The 15,076-nt window shown below is 40.8% G+C and overlaps 1 protein-coding gene across 6 annotated transcripts in view; it reads right to left on the reverse strand.

Moving 5' to 3' along the window:
* Positions 1-15,076, reverse strand: part of trappc11 (trafficking protein particle complex subunit 11) — a 61,613-nt gene that overhangs the window by 25,039 nt on the left and 21,498 nt on the right. For all 6 annotated transcript variants that reach the window (XM_048527638.2, XM_048527635.2, XM_048527637.2 and 3 more), the window contains exons 7-15: positions 13,586-13,659; positions 12,646-12,742; positions 11,754-11,887; positions 11,199-11,346; positions 9,666-9,759; positions 7,451-7,530; positions 7,254-7,332; positions 7,088-7,142; positions 2,735-2,880 (exon numbers count right to left, since the gene is read on the reverse strand). In XM_048527638.2, coding sequence (XP_048383595.1) covers positions 2,735-2,880; positions 7,088-7,142; positions 7,254-7,332; positions 7,451-7,530; positions 9,666-9,759; positions 11,199-11,346; positions 11,754-11,887; positions 12,646-12,742; positions 13,586-13,659 — 907 coding nt within the window. The remainder of the gene's footprint in view (positions 1-2,734; positions 2,881-7,087; positions 7,143-7,253; positions 7,333-7,450; positions 7,531-9,665; positions 9,760-11,198; positions 11,347-11,753; positions 11,888-12,645; positions 12,743-13,585; positions 13,660-15,076) is intronic.

Raw genomic sequence — 15,076 nt, forward strand, 5'->3', positions numbered from 1 at the left:
GTCAGCTTAGTCAAGGAATAATCTCAAAACAGTTTGACCATAATTTTTGAGCCAAGGAAAGAACAGTAACTCCAAAATATGGGTAAGGGAGCTGAAATGAGCTAGGGTAAGGATTGGGGTCCCATCATTGACATCAACACCACTCTTCCACTCTTGAATAAAATCAGAAAAAAAGGGGTCAGAATTTGACAAACACCTGCCAAAAGGTTTGCAAGCTAGGGAGGCTGTATATATCACTGGCCAGTTCATGGCTATTCTAGGGGCTACTTCCCACCCAACCACACCTCCCAAGCCTGCTGCAATACCCCACAATGCTAAGCTGCATCCTTCCTCCAGGATTAACACATGAAATTGCTCGTAGTCTCAATCTTGGCTGCTGTTTTTGCAATCTGGTAGTTCCAAGGTGAGGCTCACACGCGAGGTTGAGAAGTCTCAACTCCAGCCAAATAGTTAAGCTTGATTAACGGACAAGGGGAAGGCAGCATCCACAAGCTTCTGTTTCATGCTGACTCTTCACAGGAAGGGTAGTAGTGGTGCTAGATACTAGTCACCTGCTCAACATTGCCCAACATTGTTTCTGTTTGCCACCTAGTGACCTCTGCTGGAATATCTCTAAGCCTGTCAGAATAGTAACAACTTTTAAAGATTCTCACAGGATGGATCACTGGCAAGGTAAACAGTTGTTGTCACTCAATCCAAATTGCCTAATCAGAAGATGGTGGGACACCACTGTCTTGAAAAATGGCAGCCCTGGGCTCACTGGAGTGTAGCAGAATGAGGGGCAACTTTATTAACACTGACCGGATTCTTATGGGGCTTGACAATCAAAGGACCAGATGGCATAATTTCAGAATAAGGGGTCACCCAGTTATGACATATCTGTGGAATGCTTCACCACAAGTCTATAGAAGGCTAGGTTAAGTATATTGATACGAACAGATTTTTAAACAGTGTGGGATTTCAGGGTTGTGTGTGTGTGTGTGTGTGTGTGTGTGTGTGTGTGTGTGTGTGTGTGTGAGAGTGTGTGAGAGAGTGTGTGTGAGAGTGTGTGAGAGAGTGTGTGTGAGAGTGTGTGAGAGAGTGTGTGAGAGAGTGTGTGAGAGAGTGTGTGAGAGAGTGTGTGAGAGAGTGTGTGAGAGAGTGTGTGAGAGAGTGTGTGAGAGAGTGTGTGAGAGAGTGTGTGAGAGAGTGTGTGAGAGAGTGTGTGAGAGAGTGTGTGAGAGAGAGAGAGAACGGGAAGGAGTTGAGGATTATCAGGCCGAGCACAATTCACTAGTGAAGTCGTCTCAGGCTAAACGGCTTAATTTTGCTACTGCATCTTGTGGTGTCAGTACCCGCATTGTGTTATAGTAGATTTATACATTCATGCAGCTTGCTAGGACCTTTCAAAGAGTTAAAAGTCAACCTCAATAGCAGTGGGATTGGCACAACAGCTTTAATAATCAAGTAGCCTGCCTGGTTTCACTAATGTAACATAACAAAGGCGTATAAGTACTGGTGGAACTGGATCCCTGCAAAAAAGTGAGCAGTTCAGGGTCTACCTGGAACTAGAGGGCAGAGTCTCAGGATAAGGAGTCTCAAGGTGAGTGCCACAAGGAATTCCTTTTCTCAAAGCAAGGGCAGGATTTATTTACTCAACACAGCAGCACAGATAAAAAGTTATTGTGAACATTTTCAAGGCTGAATTAGACAAACTTTTAATCTACAAGGGAGTCAAGAACTATTAACAGGAGACAGGAAAATGAAGGTGAGGCAACTTTCAGATCAGCCATGATGGCAGAGTAGATTACAGTAATACTTAATAGCAATGGTCAGCCCCTTTTTTTAAGTTCGCAAGACAACTGAAGGTTGTGAAGAAAGTGCAGAAAGTGCAGAAAAATAATTCATGTATGAATGCACAACACTATTACTTGAATAAATAAGTGTTTAGCTATCAATCCAACATTTAAAGAAGGAAACAAAGAACAGAAAACAAATCGTTTTACATATCTATGTAAAGCCAGCAGCCATATTCTTCCCATACTCTACCAGAACACAGCAAGTCAGTCATTTCTAGCACAGATAACAACCAATAGCTAGCCTCCAGAAACAGTGAATTTGAACAAGGCGAGTCAAGATTTTCATTAGAATGGGAAACATTGCCAGATGCGTACTTCTGAGCTACTCGAGCAAGATACAGAAGGTTTGACATCAAAATTTGACACCAGGTAATATAAAACCTTCCAAGACACCAGCAATGTCACATAGTGGCAGAAAACAAATGAGGGAAGGTGACTAAAATCATAGATAAAAAGATAAATTTTAAAGGGGAAGCCAGGTGAAATGGTTCACTGGCCAGAAACAAATTGCTTGGAGATTGCACCAAAGCAAAGATAGATTAGGATTGGCCAGGAACAAATTTGCAGGTCTGTACCCCATTATTAAACACAACATTGAGCAGAAGGTCCACACAACTTAAGGGAACAAACAGCGTTCACACCAGGTTATTCTTACTAGAGGGATAAGACTGTACTGACAGGTTTTGGAGATCACAGATTATACTCTGACCTGCAGCTCTGATTGCATAACATGAGACCTGGGAACTGGAAAATACAGTTTAAATTTTACTCTCATTTATAACCAACAGTTAAAAGCCCACCAAATCTTAAGAGATGGCCAATATAGGACTATATAGTGAATGAAGCTACAATTGTTTTATGGGTGAAATGGATTCCTTTTGCAATAGCAAGGATACACCTCCCAAGTAGCTCCAGGGAGTAGGTGATGTAATCTTTGATTTGACCCATCAGGTAAGCGCATTTGAGTGCTGTAGTCAGAATAAAGGTAAGTAGCTTCCACCAGCGTTCACTGCGGTAATCACACATCACGTAATCCAGTAACCTACAGCAAGAGGGATTGGGGAAAAAGATATTCAACAATTAGGTGGCATAGAAAGTGAAAAAGGAAAATAAGACCAGTAAAGAAAGGAGAGAATAAAATGGCAGTTAACGAAAGGAAAACAAAAAATATTCTCCACATGAATACGGAAGGTAGTAAGGAGATGGGATGGGTCTTATTAGGAAGAAGAGAGCAACATATCCCTAGAGACTTAGGGCAAGGCTAGGATATTTAATGAGTAGTTTGTATTGCTCTTCAAGGAAGAGATGCTAAAAAATATCAGGTTGAAATACAGATGGGCAGCACATGTAGAAACAACGACGCTGGAAAAGCTCAGCTGGTCTGGCATCAATGGAGGAGAAAACAGAGTTAACGTTTCGGACCTGAATGGTAACTCTGTTTTTTCCTCCATAGATGCCGCCAGACCAGCTGAGCTATTCCAGCAACTTTGTTGTTGTTCCTGGTTTACAGCATCCGCAGTTCTTTTGGTACTTATTTAGGACTTGTAGAAAGGCTGGTTATACTTACAGTAGATGGGTTGTTAGGTCTGGATGGCCCGCCTGCTAGGCTAAAAGAGTTGGGAGCATATCTAGTGAAAGGTATGGTCATTTTCTTTCAATGCTCAAGATTAGTACACATGCCAGAGGATTGGAGTGTGGCAATGTTATTGAAGAGAAAAGGACATTCCTAGTAACTACAATCCAATCTGTTTAACATCTGTAGTGGGCAAGTTGTTAAGAATAAAATTGGGGACAGGGTGTGGGAAAGAAAAGTGGGAGAAAAAAAAAAGCAAGTGCACTTGGAGGTGGGAGTTCATTTATGAATACATGCTGGCTGGCATAAATTGCAAATCATGCTCGAGTAACCTCCGTGACTCTTTTTATGGAGTAACCGATTAGTGTGATGAAAGGGAAGCAAAGCATGTTGTCAATTACTTTCTTGAAATCCATGTGAACAAAGTACCACGAAAAAGGCTGGATAATAAAACTACAGTGCATCCTTGCATTTAAAAATTAGCTTAAAGACTGAACACTGCAGGTTGTGATAAATAAAAGCAACAATAATGTAGATATTGGAAATCTGAACCTGGCAGTATCCATAGTTTGGGGAGGAGTATAACTCCTCTTCAGAGATGCTGCCAAGTTGTGTTAGATTGTTTGCCTTCTCGCATCATCCATTCTGAAAAAGGAGTCAAAGATTTGTGCCAGGGCCATGCTTTTTTTTGATAGAGAAATGACTGGACTATTGAAAAAGAGAGTAAAGTTTCAAAATTGTCAACAATAATGATACCAAACAGGGAGGTGTGACAAACAGTAAGATGATATCACTCCATGTTGACAGACAGACTAATTGTTTGAGAAGTTGCAGGAGGAATTTAATACAGACATTTGAATTAATGCAGTGATAATGGGAACTGCAGATGCTGGAAAATCCAAGATAATAAAGTGAGAAGCTGGATGAACACAGCAGGCCCAGCAGCATCTCAGGAGCACAAAAGCTGACGTTTCGGGCCTAGACCCTTCATCAGAAAGGGAGATGGGGTGAGGGTTCTGGAATAAATAGGGAGCGAGGGGGAGGCAGACCGAAGATGGAGGAAAAAGAAGAAAGGTGGAGAGGAGAGTATAGGTGGGGAGGTAGGGAGGGGTTGGGTCAGTCCAGGGAAGACAGACAGGTCAAGGAGGTGGGATGAGGTTAGTGGGTAGGAAATGGAGGTGCAGCTTGGGGTGGGAGGAAGGGATGGGTGAGAGGAAGACCAGGTTAGGGAGGCAGTGACAGGCTGGGCTGGTTGTGTGGTGCAGTGGGGGGGAGGGGAGACGAACTGGGCTGGTTTTGGGATGCGGTGGGGGAGATTTCTCCCCTTCCCCCACCGCATCCCAAAACCAGCCCAGTTTGTCCCCACGCCCCACTGCATCCCAAAACCAGCCCAGCCTGTCTCTGCCTCCCTAACCTGGTCTTCCTCCCACCCCAAGCCGCACCTCCATTTCCTACCCACTAACCTCATCCCACCTCCTTGACCTGTCCGTCTACCCTGGACTGACCCAACCCCTCCCTACCTCCCCACCTATACTCTCCTCTCCACCTATCTTCTTTTCCCTCCATCTTCGGTCCGCCTCCCCCTCGCTCCCTATTTATTCCAGAACCCTCATCAGAGAGGGGGATGGTGTGAAGGGTCTAGGCCCAAAACGTCAGCTTTTGTGCTCCTGAGATGCTGCTGGGCCTGCTGTGTTCATCCAGCCTCACATTTCACTGTCTTGGATTCTCCAGCATCTGCAGTTCCCATTATCACATCCTATCCTAATAGCTTTCTGATACTGTGCTAACTTGAACTCATATGGACAATATTAAAAAGGACAGAATTATGATAGTTTTTGTACTTGACCATGTAGTAATTATTTCCAAAGTTTTGATGCAACGTGCCCAGTTGTGCAGTATAAATAAGGTTTTGTACCACATCAGCATTGAAGGCAAAAAGATATACTCACAAATAGTATCAGAGATAATGGGAACTGCAGATGCTGGAGAATTCCAAGATAACAAAACGTGAGGCTGGATGAACACAGCAGGCCAAGCAGCATCTCAGGAGCACAAAAGCTGACGTTTCGGGCCTGGACCCTTCATCAGAGAGGGGGATGGGGAGAGGGAACTGCAATAAATAGGGAGAGAGGGGGAGGCGGACCGAAGATGGAGAGTAAAGAAGATAGGTGGAGAGAGTATAGGTGGGGAGGTAGGGAGGGGATAGGTCAGTCAGGGAAGACAGACAGGTCAAGGAGGTGGGATGAGGTTAGTAGGTAGATGGGGGTGCGGCTTGGGGTGGGAGGAAGGGATGGGTGAGAGGAAGAACTGGTTAGGGAGGCAGAGACAGGTTGGACTGGTATTGGGATGCAGTGGGGGAAGGGGAGATTTTTAAACTGGTGAAGTCCACATTGATACCATTAGGCTGCAGGGTTCCCAGGCGGAATATGAGTTGCTGTTCCTGCAACCTTCGGGTGGCATCATTGTGGCAGTGCAGGAGGCCCATGATGGACATGTCATCTAGAGAATGGGAGGGGGAGTGGAAATGGTTTGCGACTGGGAGGTGCAGTTGTTTGTTGCGAACTGAGCGGAGGTGTTCTGCAAAGCAGTCCCCAAGCCTCCGCTTGGTTTCCCCAATGTAGAGGAAACCACACCGGGTACAGTGGATGCAGTATACCACATTGGCAGATGTGCAGGTGAACCTCTGCTTAATATGGAATGTCATCTTGGGGCCTGGGATAGGGGTGAGGGAGGTGGTGTGGGGGCAAGTGTAGCATTTCCTGCGGTTGCAAGGGAAGGTGCCGGGTGTGGTGGGGTTGAAGGGCAGTGTGGAGCGAACAAGGGAGTCACGGAGAGAGTGGTCTCTCCGGAAAGCAGACAGGGGTGGGGATGGAAAAATGTCTTGGGTGGTGGGGTCAGATTGTAAATGGCGAAAGTGTCGGAGGATGATGCGTTGTATCCGGAGGTTGGTAGGGTGGTGTGTGAGAACGAGGGGGATCCTCTTAGGGCGGTTGTGGCGGGGCCGGGGTGTGAGGGATGTGTTGCGGGAAATACGGGAGACGCGGTCAATGGCGTTCTCGATCACTGTGGGGGGAAAGTTGCGGTCCTTGAAGAACTTGGACATCTGGGATGTGCGGGAGTAGAATGTCTTATCGTGGGAGCAGATGCGGCGGAGGCGGAGGAATTGGGAATAGGGATGGAATTTTTGCAGGAGGGTGAGTGGGAGGAGGTGTATTCTAGGTAGCTGTGGGAGTCGATGGGCTTGAAATGGACATCAGTTACAAGCTGGTTGCCCGAGATGGAGACTGAGAGGTCCAGGAAGGTGAGGGATGTGCTGGAGATGGCCCAGGTGAACTGAAGGTTGGGGTGGAAGGTGTTGGTGAAGTGGATGAACTGTTCGAGCTCCTCTGGGGAGCAAGAGGCGGTGCCAATACAGTCAATGTACCGGAGGAAGAGGTGGGGTTTGGGGCCTGTGTAGGTGCGGAATAGGGACTGTTCCACGTAACCTACAAAGAGGCAGGCATAGCTGGGGCCCATGCGGGTGCCCATGGCCACCTCCTTAGTCTGTAGGAGGTGGGAATAGTGATGCAATTCACAAATGCAATGATCCATAGTTAAGGAATATTAAAATACATTAAAACATTACTTTATCTGCCTTTTAGTTCATTTTACATAATAGATAATTGGAGATACTCACTTCAATGCTTTACTGTAGTCCTTAGCATAATAATACTCCTCACCCATTTGAACCACTGTTAACATATCAAAAACAGTAACAGATGTTTTTAGAAAAAGAAAAAAAATGAATTCAAAAAAGCAGAAGCTGGCTAAGGTTCTAAAAGTATTTGGTATGCATTACTCACTCAAATGACTCTTCATTCGAGGACACTTGTACTTCTTGAATTGAGCCACTGCATTACTCAGGAGGGTAATTATCAGTTCCTAACAATTGATAACGTTCTCAATCAGTTATTGTCCTGCTCATCAAAACAGATTAAAATATTTTGTCTAAATCATAATGCATTCAATGTTAGTTACATTTGTGAAAAAGTACACTTACAGAATGATCAACATCTCTTTCTTTGAGCTGAAGGGCTAGAATACCAAACTTTTCCTTTTCTGGATCTGGTGGCTCAATACCTGAATAAGACAGTTTGTAATCCATTAACTATGGACAGTCAATGACATTAGAAAAAAAAAAGTGTGGAGAGATCAGAGTAGTCAGGCCTAGCAGAATGGAATAAATTTCACCACAATTAGAAGTGGGCTCCAGTTACACTAACCCTTTTAAAATCATTGCCTACTGCTGTTGCCATGGCGATAGAATGTTTTTTTTAAAAAAAGCAATTCAGGGTAACTTTTCATTCCCATTGTTACCACTTCATAAATTCTAAACACAAAAGTCAAACATCATTGTCAGAGTCATACAGGATAGAAACAGACTCTTTGGTCCAACCAATCCATGCTGAACATAATCCCAAACCTTTTACTCACTGCTTTGGGCAGGACTCGGCCACGCAAGCAAGTGGACAATTTTGTCCCATTTTAAACATACAATTTGATGCTCCAAACACATCTATTTTGTTACTGTTTAATACAGCTCCCCATACATATATTTCATTTTAATAATTTTCTGTCTAGAAATCTGGCTTATGAATTCCACAGAAAGAGGCCCCCAGCACAACTTGGACAAGTTTTCTTTCCAAAATACATATGAAACATGAATAGGTCTCACCCTCCAATTTTTCAGATTGTATTGAATTATTTGAGCAATCTTTCCTACATGCCATACATCACAGTCAATTGGCAATTCAAAATAAACTCAAAAACAAATCTCAAAGTAGTGGTAAAAATTCATTATGTACAAAAAAAACCTATAATCCATGGAACGTCACTGAAAAACCATTAATACTTGGATGACAAAAAACTTTTCTGCAAATCTTTCTTCTGTAAAACTAAGTATACAATAGGAAAAAACATTTATTTAATAGATTCTGATCTGTGTAAAATTTTGTAAGAATGATATTGGAGTTTGTCGAAAAAGAACTTGCATCAACCTAACTTGAGGTACACCACATTCCTGGGTTACAAGTGATTGTACTGCAGAAGCTTTGAACTGGTCGCAAAGCAATATGGAGACATCCAATGAGATAGTTCAAGTTCTTTTTAAGAGGCAACGGGTTATCAGACTACATTTTATGTAGGTGAAGATCCCTTGAAAGAATAGGTTTCTTTCATCTGATTTTTGGTAGAAAGCTGTGGGTTTCCAGTAACTGATCACGTACCATGCTTGGGAGATAACCAACAGAACAGTAAAGATCAACAAGACAACTTTAGGGCTAGTAACACTTGGCAATGGTCCTGTGATCAAGCAGTTTAGTTTCAGCTTTCAAAACCAACAAGCTGCAAAGTTTAATTGGAAATTGTGCATTGGCTAAAAAGAGTTCAAAATCATAAATCAAGGGGATTCCTAATAGTGAATTTGATTTGAGACTGCAAATCTGTACAGTCAGTTTTGGATCCAAAACTCCAGTTAACGTATTAAAACAAATGACAACTCTGACCCAGGATGCAAAACTTAAAACGCCTGTGTCAATTGAGTTTGCAACTATAAAAGAAGTAGGAGATGTGATGCAACAACTGAGGGCCCAAGGAGTCTCAATCCTTGTACAAATGTTTGAAGCAGTAACCTCCTGATTTTTGATAAATGATTGGCCTTTTTCTGATGTGTGCGCACGCACGTGCATTGGGGGGTGTAACAAGCATAAAAGAGACATGATTTGAGGAACCTGGTTATTGTTCTTCAATCTTTGTGTAACAAAATTATTTTAATCTAAAGTACGAATGTTTCATCCTTTTCACAACTACCTGGGTTTTCAGATTCTAAAAGTACAATAACAATCTCTACTGATGACAGAACAGAGAAGAATTAACTAAATTGAAAGGTTTTTATTTTGATCTACAATTTAGTTCAGAGATTTGACTTGATGACAGAACAACTTTCAGACCAGATAACGTTTAAACTATGAGCAACATTAGCACCAGTCTTGGCCAGTAGTGGCACGTAATCAAATAACACTAATGGTGAAAGGTTAGCCTCACAAGCAAACAAACACTTCACCGCTGACCAGAACACAGTTAAACTGAAGCAATTAAGTGTAATGAGAGGAATACATGATTTGACCATAAGAGAAAATCTTGCCTAATCACTGCTTGAACACATCAAAACATTTACATCAACATTTTATTTTTAAAACCGTGACTTCTTGCCTTACTTTGATGATTTTGCCTCCAAGGTCTTTGGCCAAAAAAATCCAACATTCCAGCAGGAGTTTCCAATGGGTCAGGACTGGGATAGGCAGTAGAAGACTACAAAAAGTAAACATAACACAGAATAAAGATAAGAATCTATCTGCTCAAGCATCATTAAAGAAAAAGTGAAATTGCCAAGTAATTTGATCACAACTTTAAATGCATTGCTTTCAGTTTGGTACCTGGCAGCCTCAAAATGACCACAGACTCTCAATGCAATCACAAACAGATATTGGGCAAAAGCATTACAATTTGCATAGTTATTAATACATACTGTTCAGTACACGACACAGAAATGGGACCTTGCTTAGGAGTTGGGATATGCTTTACATAAATTAATAAGCAAAACAAAGGAGTGCAATCATATGCAGTTATACTGGCCCTTGATTATTCAGAGGACAAGCGTACAACTGTTGTACAAGACTGTATATCGGATATTATTTCAGTTAGCCTTTCTAAATAGGAAATCCTTCGGTTGTCCTGCCTTTCCCAGTAAGATTTGTTGGATCTTGAACCGGTGAATTAACAATTAATCTTCCAGGTCTAAGCTCTTGCAACCCTGTTGGACAAAAAGGGTCCTTAAATTACCAATTATATTACTCAACCCCAATGAAACAAACACCCTCAGCAGTAATCTCAGTGGAACTGATTTAAAATTGAATAGACTATACTCAAGCTAACAAGTGACATAAGTTGAGTCTAAATACCTTGAATGTGCAGGTGTTCATTTAAACGGCTACATTGGTGGTTCTTCGAGATCAGTGCTCTGGAGGCTCTAAGAGTACACTGAAGGGGAGTGCATGCTTCCTTTACTAGTCAAGTGTATAGGATGATGCGGAGGGTCATAGTTTATATCACGGGATACTTTTTGGTCACCTCCTATGGCTATGGCCAATCTGACTGACTGCATCAGTGCCTTCTGATTGGGTCAGCAAGAGCCAAGATAAAGCAAATGAAGAAACTAACAACAGCCTGACTTGCATGGGTCCATGATAATCACAATTTTGATGAATAATTTAAAAATTATGGAAGCACAGATAAATAATGAGATATTATACAGTTATAGAAAATTACAAGTTACTCGGGATACAAACAAATGCACACTACACATATCTAAGTTTAAGCACTAAGTAATTAACAAGCAGTAAGCACAATGCTGTCATCCTGTTCAGGGTCTTGTAAGATCATAAATATGCATGGGTCAAGTGTTCAATAAAAAGAACACAAATTTTTTCTCTAGTATATGATGTCTCTAAACAGAATTCACTTGGAGCAAAAACTAAATCCTTAGAAACCATTAATTGAAGCCCACTAATTTTATTTCATTTAATTACCTCTTCCCCCCCACACATATCCTCTTTTGAGCCGAGTGCGTATTGTTAATAAAAACTAAAGACACGCTACAAAATAAGGGAACATGCACATTTCAGTGATATTATCAATGTTCACAAACTACATTAGACAGCTTTATTCCAATTTTCAAAAACTTCACTTACGTCATGATTGCAGAGTTGGTTTGCCAGTTGTTTGCGTTCTTGTGCATAGTATGCTGCCTGTTGGTAATAGAAGCCAGGGTTCTGGGTCTGAATTGCTGTGAGACCAAGTTTAATGGCTTCGTCAAACAAATCTCCAAATGCTTGAAATCTAAGGGGGGAAAAGAAAGCAAGCGTAACAAATAAATTCACAGAAGACATCCAGTGTCTTGGCTTAATGAGTAAGAAAAATAAAATAGTGGCAAGATGAGCCCACAGTAAAGAAATAAAACTACACCCCCCTCATCACAAATCCATTGGCAATCGTCCAGAAAAATCTGTCTGGTTCACTAACGTCCTTTTAGGGAAGGAAACGGCTATCCTTACCTGGTCTGGCCTACGTGTGACACCAGACCCACAGCAATAAGGTTGACTCTGAACTGCCCTCTGGGCAATTAGGGATGGGCAACAAACGCTGCCAAGCCAGCAACACCCTCATCCCATTAATGAATAAAGAAAATTTAACATGCATGGGGGTAAGGGAGCAATTACAAGTTTAAGTAATCACTAAGATCATACTGTTTTGACATCCAGGCTGTGTGCTCAAATGCTAGGTCTGCACTTCCTATCTTCTTTTTGCACAAATCCACGTGCTTACGGAACTGCGCAATGGCATCCAATGGAGCATTATGTTGGAAACATAAGCGACAAATCTGGGGGTACAGATGTAGAAAACAAAATCAAAACTTCATGCCCTTATCAATAATATCCCAAAATATTTCCACTCACAACACTAATGAATTGCCTGTGATCCTATTGTTTGTATTTGGACCGGTATAGCATTGAAACTGGCTTAGCAATACATCAATCCTCACTCATGCTGTGAATAGATATATCAAATGTTCTCTCTGGCTCTTTGAAAGAAATGCTTGCAAATCCCCATATGACCATTATGAACACCGTTTATTTTCAGAAGTATTTTGTGGTAATATTTGATAAATGACTGTTCCAACTTCATCTCTATGCAACAGTGTTCTGAATGCTTCATTATTCACTTCTGAATTTAATGAAGCCAATTAATCTCTTTGTCAATGGAGCACATTCATAAAAAGTATAGAGTTCATGATACAGTATATATGTAAACACACTACAGAATTTGTAACTGCTCCATGATAAAATACTAAAAATAAACTGGCAAACAATTGTAATTACGTCACAGATTAGTTGTCAAAACAAATTGCTCAAAGCTTAAAGATACACGAGGTCATTAGATTGCAGTTACTCTGCACATGAAAAATATCTTTTGCTGGCTTTTCAGTGCTTTCAACATGACTGTTTGCTTTTGAAAAGCAGACATCATCAATGCTTCAAAATTGTAACACAAATTATTACATATTACATTTAACTATGCAATACAGCTAACTCCATAATCAGCTGGCAAAATAATGTACCAAATAAGTTGTGTAATCACCTTATAGTTGATGAATCCAGCCATGGTCTTGATTTCAAGCATGTTGGTCTCATGGGCTCTCAGTTCGTGTACAAGGTTATAAGCCGTTCTGTAATTTCTGAAAATAACAATGCCTTCAAATAAACAGATAGCTAACAGACTGTAGATACAATGAACATTCTGAAACTGTTATTAGAAAGCAGAGATAAGAAGTTCCACGTTTTTACATCAGACCAATGTTGATACAATCCATAAACTAACATCCAATCCTATAAGTTCAATTTTTCATTGTCTGGGAAGAGTGGAGGAGAGAAGATGCAAATGTCAAAATGGCTATAGACAAGATGAATGCTATTGCCACTTCAAGCTCTGATTAATGAAGTACTTTTGTGTTCTTCATTATTCTTTGTTTACTTAGAGGAGGTAGGAATTAAAAGACACCCCTATTTGTTTCTTTCTAGCATTTCCACTCATTCCAAAACACAAAAATGTTTTGTTTTATCTCATGAAGAAAAATACGTTAAAGATAATTAAATTCAAACCTTTCCAAAATTTGGAAAATGTACTCAATGTCAGAGCAATTAGCTGGATAAGACCAAAGGTTTAATTCCCATTTTGCAATGACTTCAATTTAGGTATTGCAGCAGTCAAGGGCATCATCCCACTGAATATCAGATGAGGATCAAACCGTATATGGTTCTGATATTCACACACTATCACCCTACAAAAGCTGATAACAACAATGCATGGTCATGACCAAGCACTGGGGATCTTCAACCATCCACAAAGTTCCACTTACCCTGCTTTTAAAGCTGGAGAAAACAATGCTGGAAAGCATGAAAAATGTTTTTCTTCCCCAGTCAGGTTTTTGTTCAGGTCAACTGGAGCCCAGGCAGTTAGATAAGATAAACTGAAACCAAATGCGGTAACAAATTGAACAATGATTACAACTATCACTTACTTTAATGCGTTTTGTGTATCTTGTTTCAATTCACTGAAGAAAGCAGTTTTGAACTGATGTCTCACAAATAATAGCTGTCAAAATAAACGCACATGCTTAAATTACAGAGACCGAAATTGTCATTCTTTTAAAAATTCCAAAAAGTTTGACTTAGAGAGAGATTGTGCAATGCAATGGACGACTGACTGAACTTTTAACTGAACAGGTTCCACAATACAGAGGCTCTTCATTTCTAAATGCATTCTGAACTAATGGCTTTCAAGGAGTTTGACTGGAATTTTTACTCTTCTACAATCAAAAATACTTCTAGTTTACAAATGAATACAGGTTATGAGTGTGCAAGCAGCATTTAACAATAAACCCACAATTGTTTTTTCATTTCCTACATTTAATTTCTTTTATGATGTAAAAATAACAACTTGTTTTACAAAATGAAGCCACTGAACCTGAATCCATCAGCTGACTCGGCTCTAATTTACTTCAGTTATAAGTGCTTGAATTCAAAAACAAATGTTTCAGTATTGATCACGGAAAGAAATTCAGGCCCCAAAATATGTACAGACGGCAGGGCGCCCACTTAGCAATACCAGAGTAATGGGAGATCACCAAGTACTAAGTGAATTCATAAAATCATCAGGTGAGGGGAAGATTTTCAAAGCCTCGAATTGTGTAATGTGATAAAAATACACATGACTTGAAGAAAGGTTGTAAGGCAGAGGTGGATAGCAGTCGACCAACATCAGGAGAGTAAACGGCTTGAGGGGCCTTGGGATTTTTTTTTTTTAAAAAGTTGGAACAATGGAGGCAGGATGGATGGATGGATGGATATAACCAGCTCTCAGATCAAAATTTCTAGGTTTTTTTTGTTTTTATGTTTAGCTTTAAGCATTTGCTGTTGTAGGTTTGAGGAAGTAGAAGCTAACGTTTCCCTCTCTCAGTTACAGCTAGAAGCTGGGGTTGCTCTCTGCTAAGTTACCGCTGAAACGATTTTATTTTTATGAATCTTACTTTTATGTCAAGAGGTGTGTTTATGGAATGTTACAATATTGGAATAGTACATAGTAATAGTTAATTTATTATTCTGTTAATTTTTCCAATAGAGTTGTTATTCTAAGTTCTTCTTTCTTTTGTTTGTATTTTGGCTGTAGTATTTAAATAAATTGTGTTTTTGCTTAACATTAAGTAGTTTGATCAGTTGCACTGCATCTGGAAAATGCCACTTCACATTTGCCTTTTAAAAAAAGAAAGTGTTAGGGCCTAGGCTACCTTAAAAATATTTTGAGGTGGTCTGGTCCGTAACTTGCAAAAGCAAACTTCTGACTATGTATCCAGTCACACTTGAGATTACCAGACAATCAGGTAGGGCCTGCAGTGTACCTAAATGATTCCAGCTGTGCTGCAATGTCAACCATCATATGCGGCCGTTGCAGAAGTGACAATACCGCCTCACATGCCTCACTGCAAAGAGGCAGCTACCAGTTCACAAATCAT

The sequence above is a fragment of the Stegostoma tigrinum genome, chromosome 3, assembly GCF_030684315.1.
Source record: "Stegostoma tigrinum isolate sSteTig4 chromosome 3, sSteTig4.hap1, whole genome shotgun sequence".
Classification (NCBI taxonomy): domain Eukaryota; kingdom Metazoa; phylum Chordata; class Chondrichthyes; order Orectolobiformes; family Stegostomatidae; genus Stegostoma; species Stegostoma tigrinum.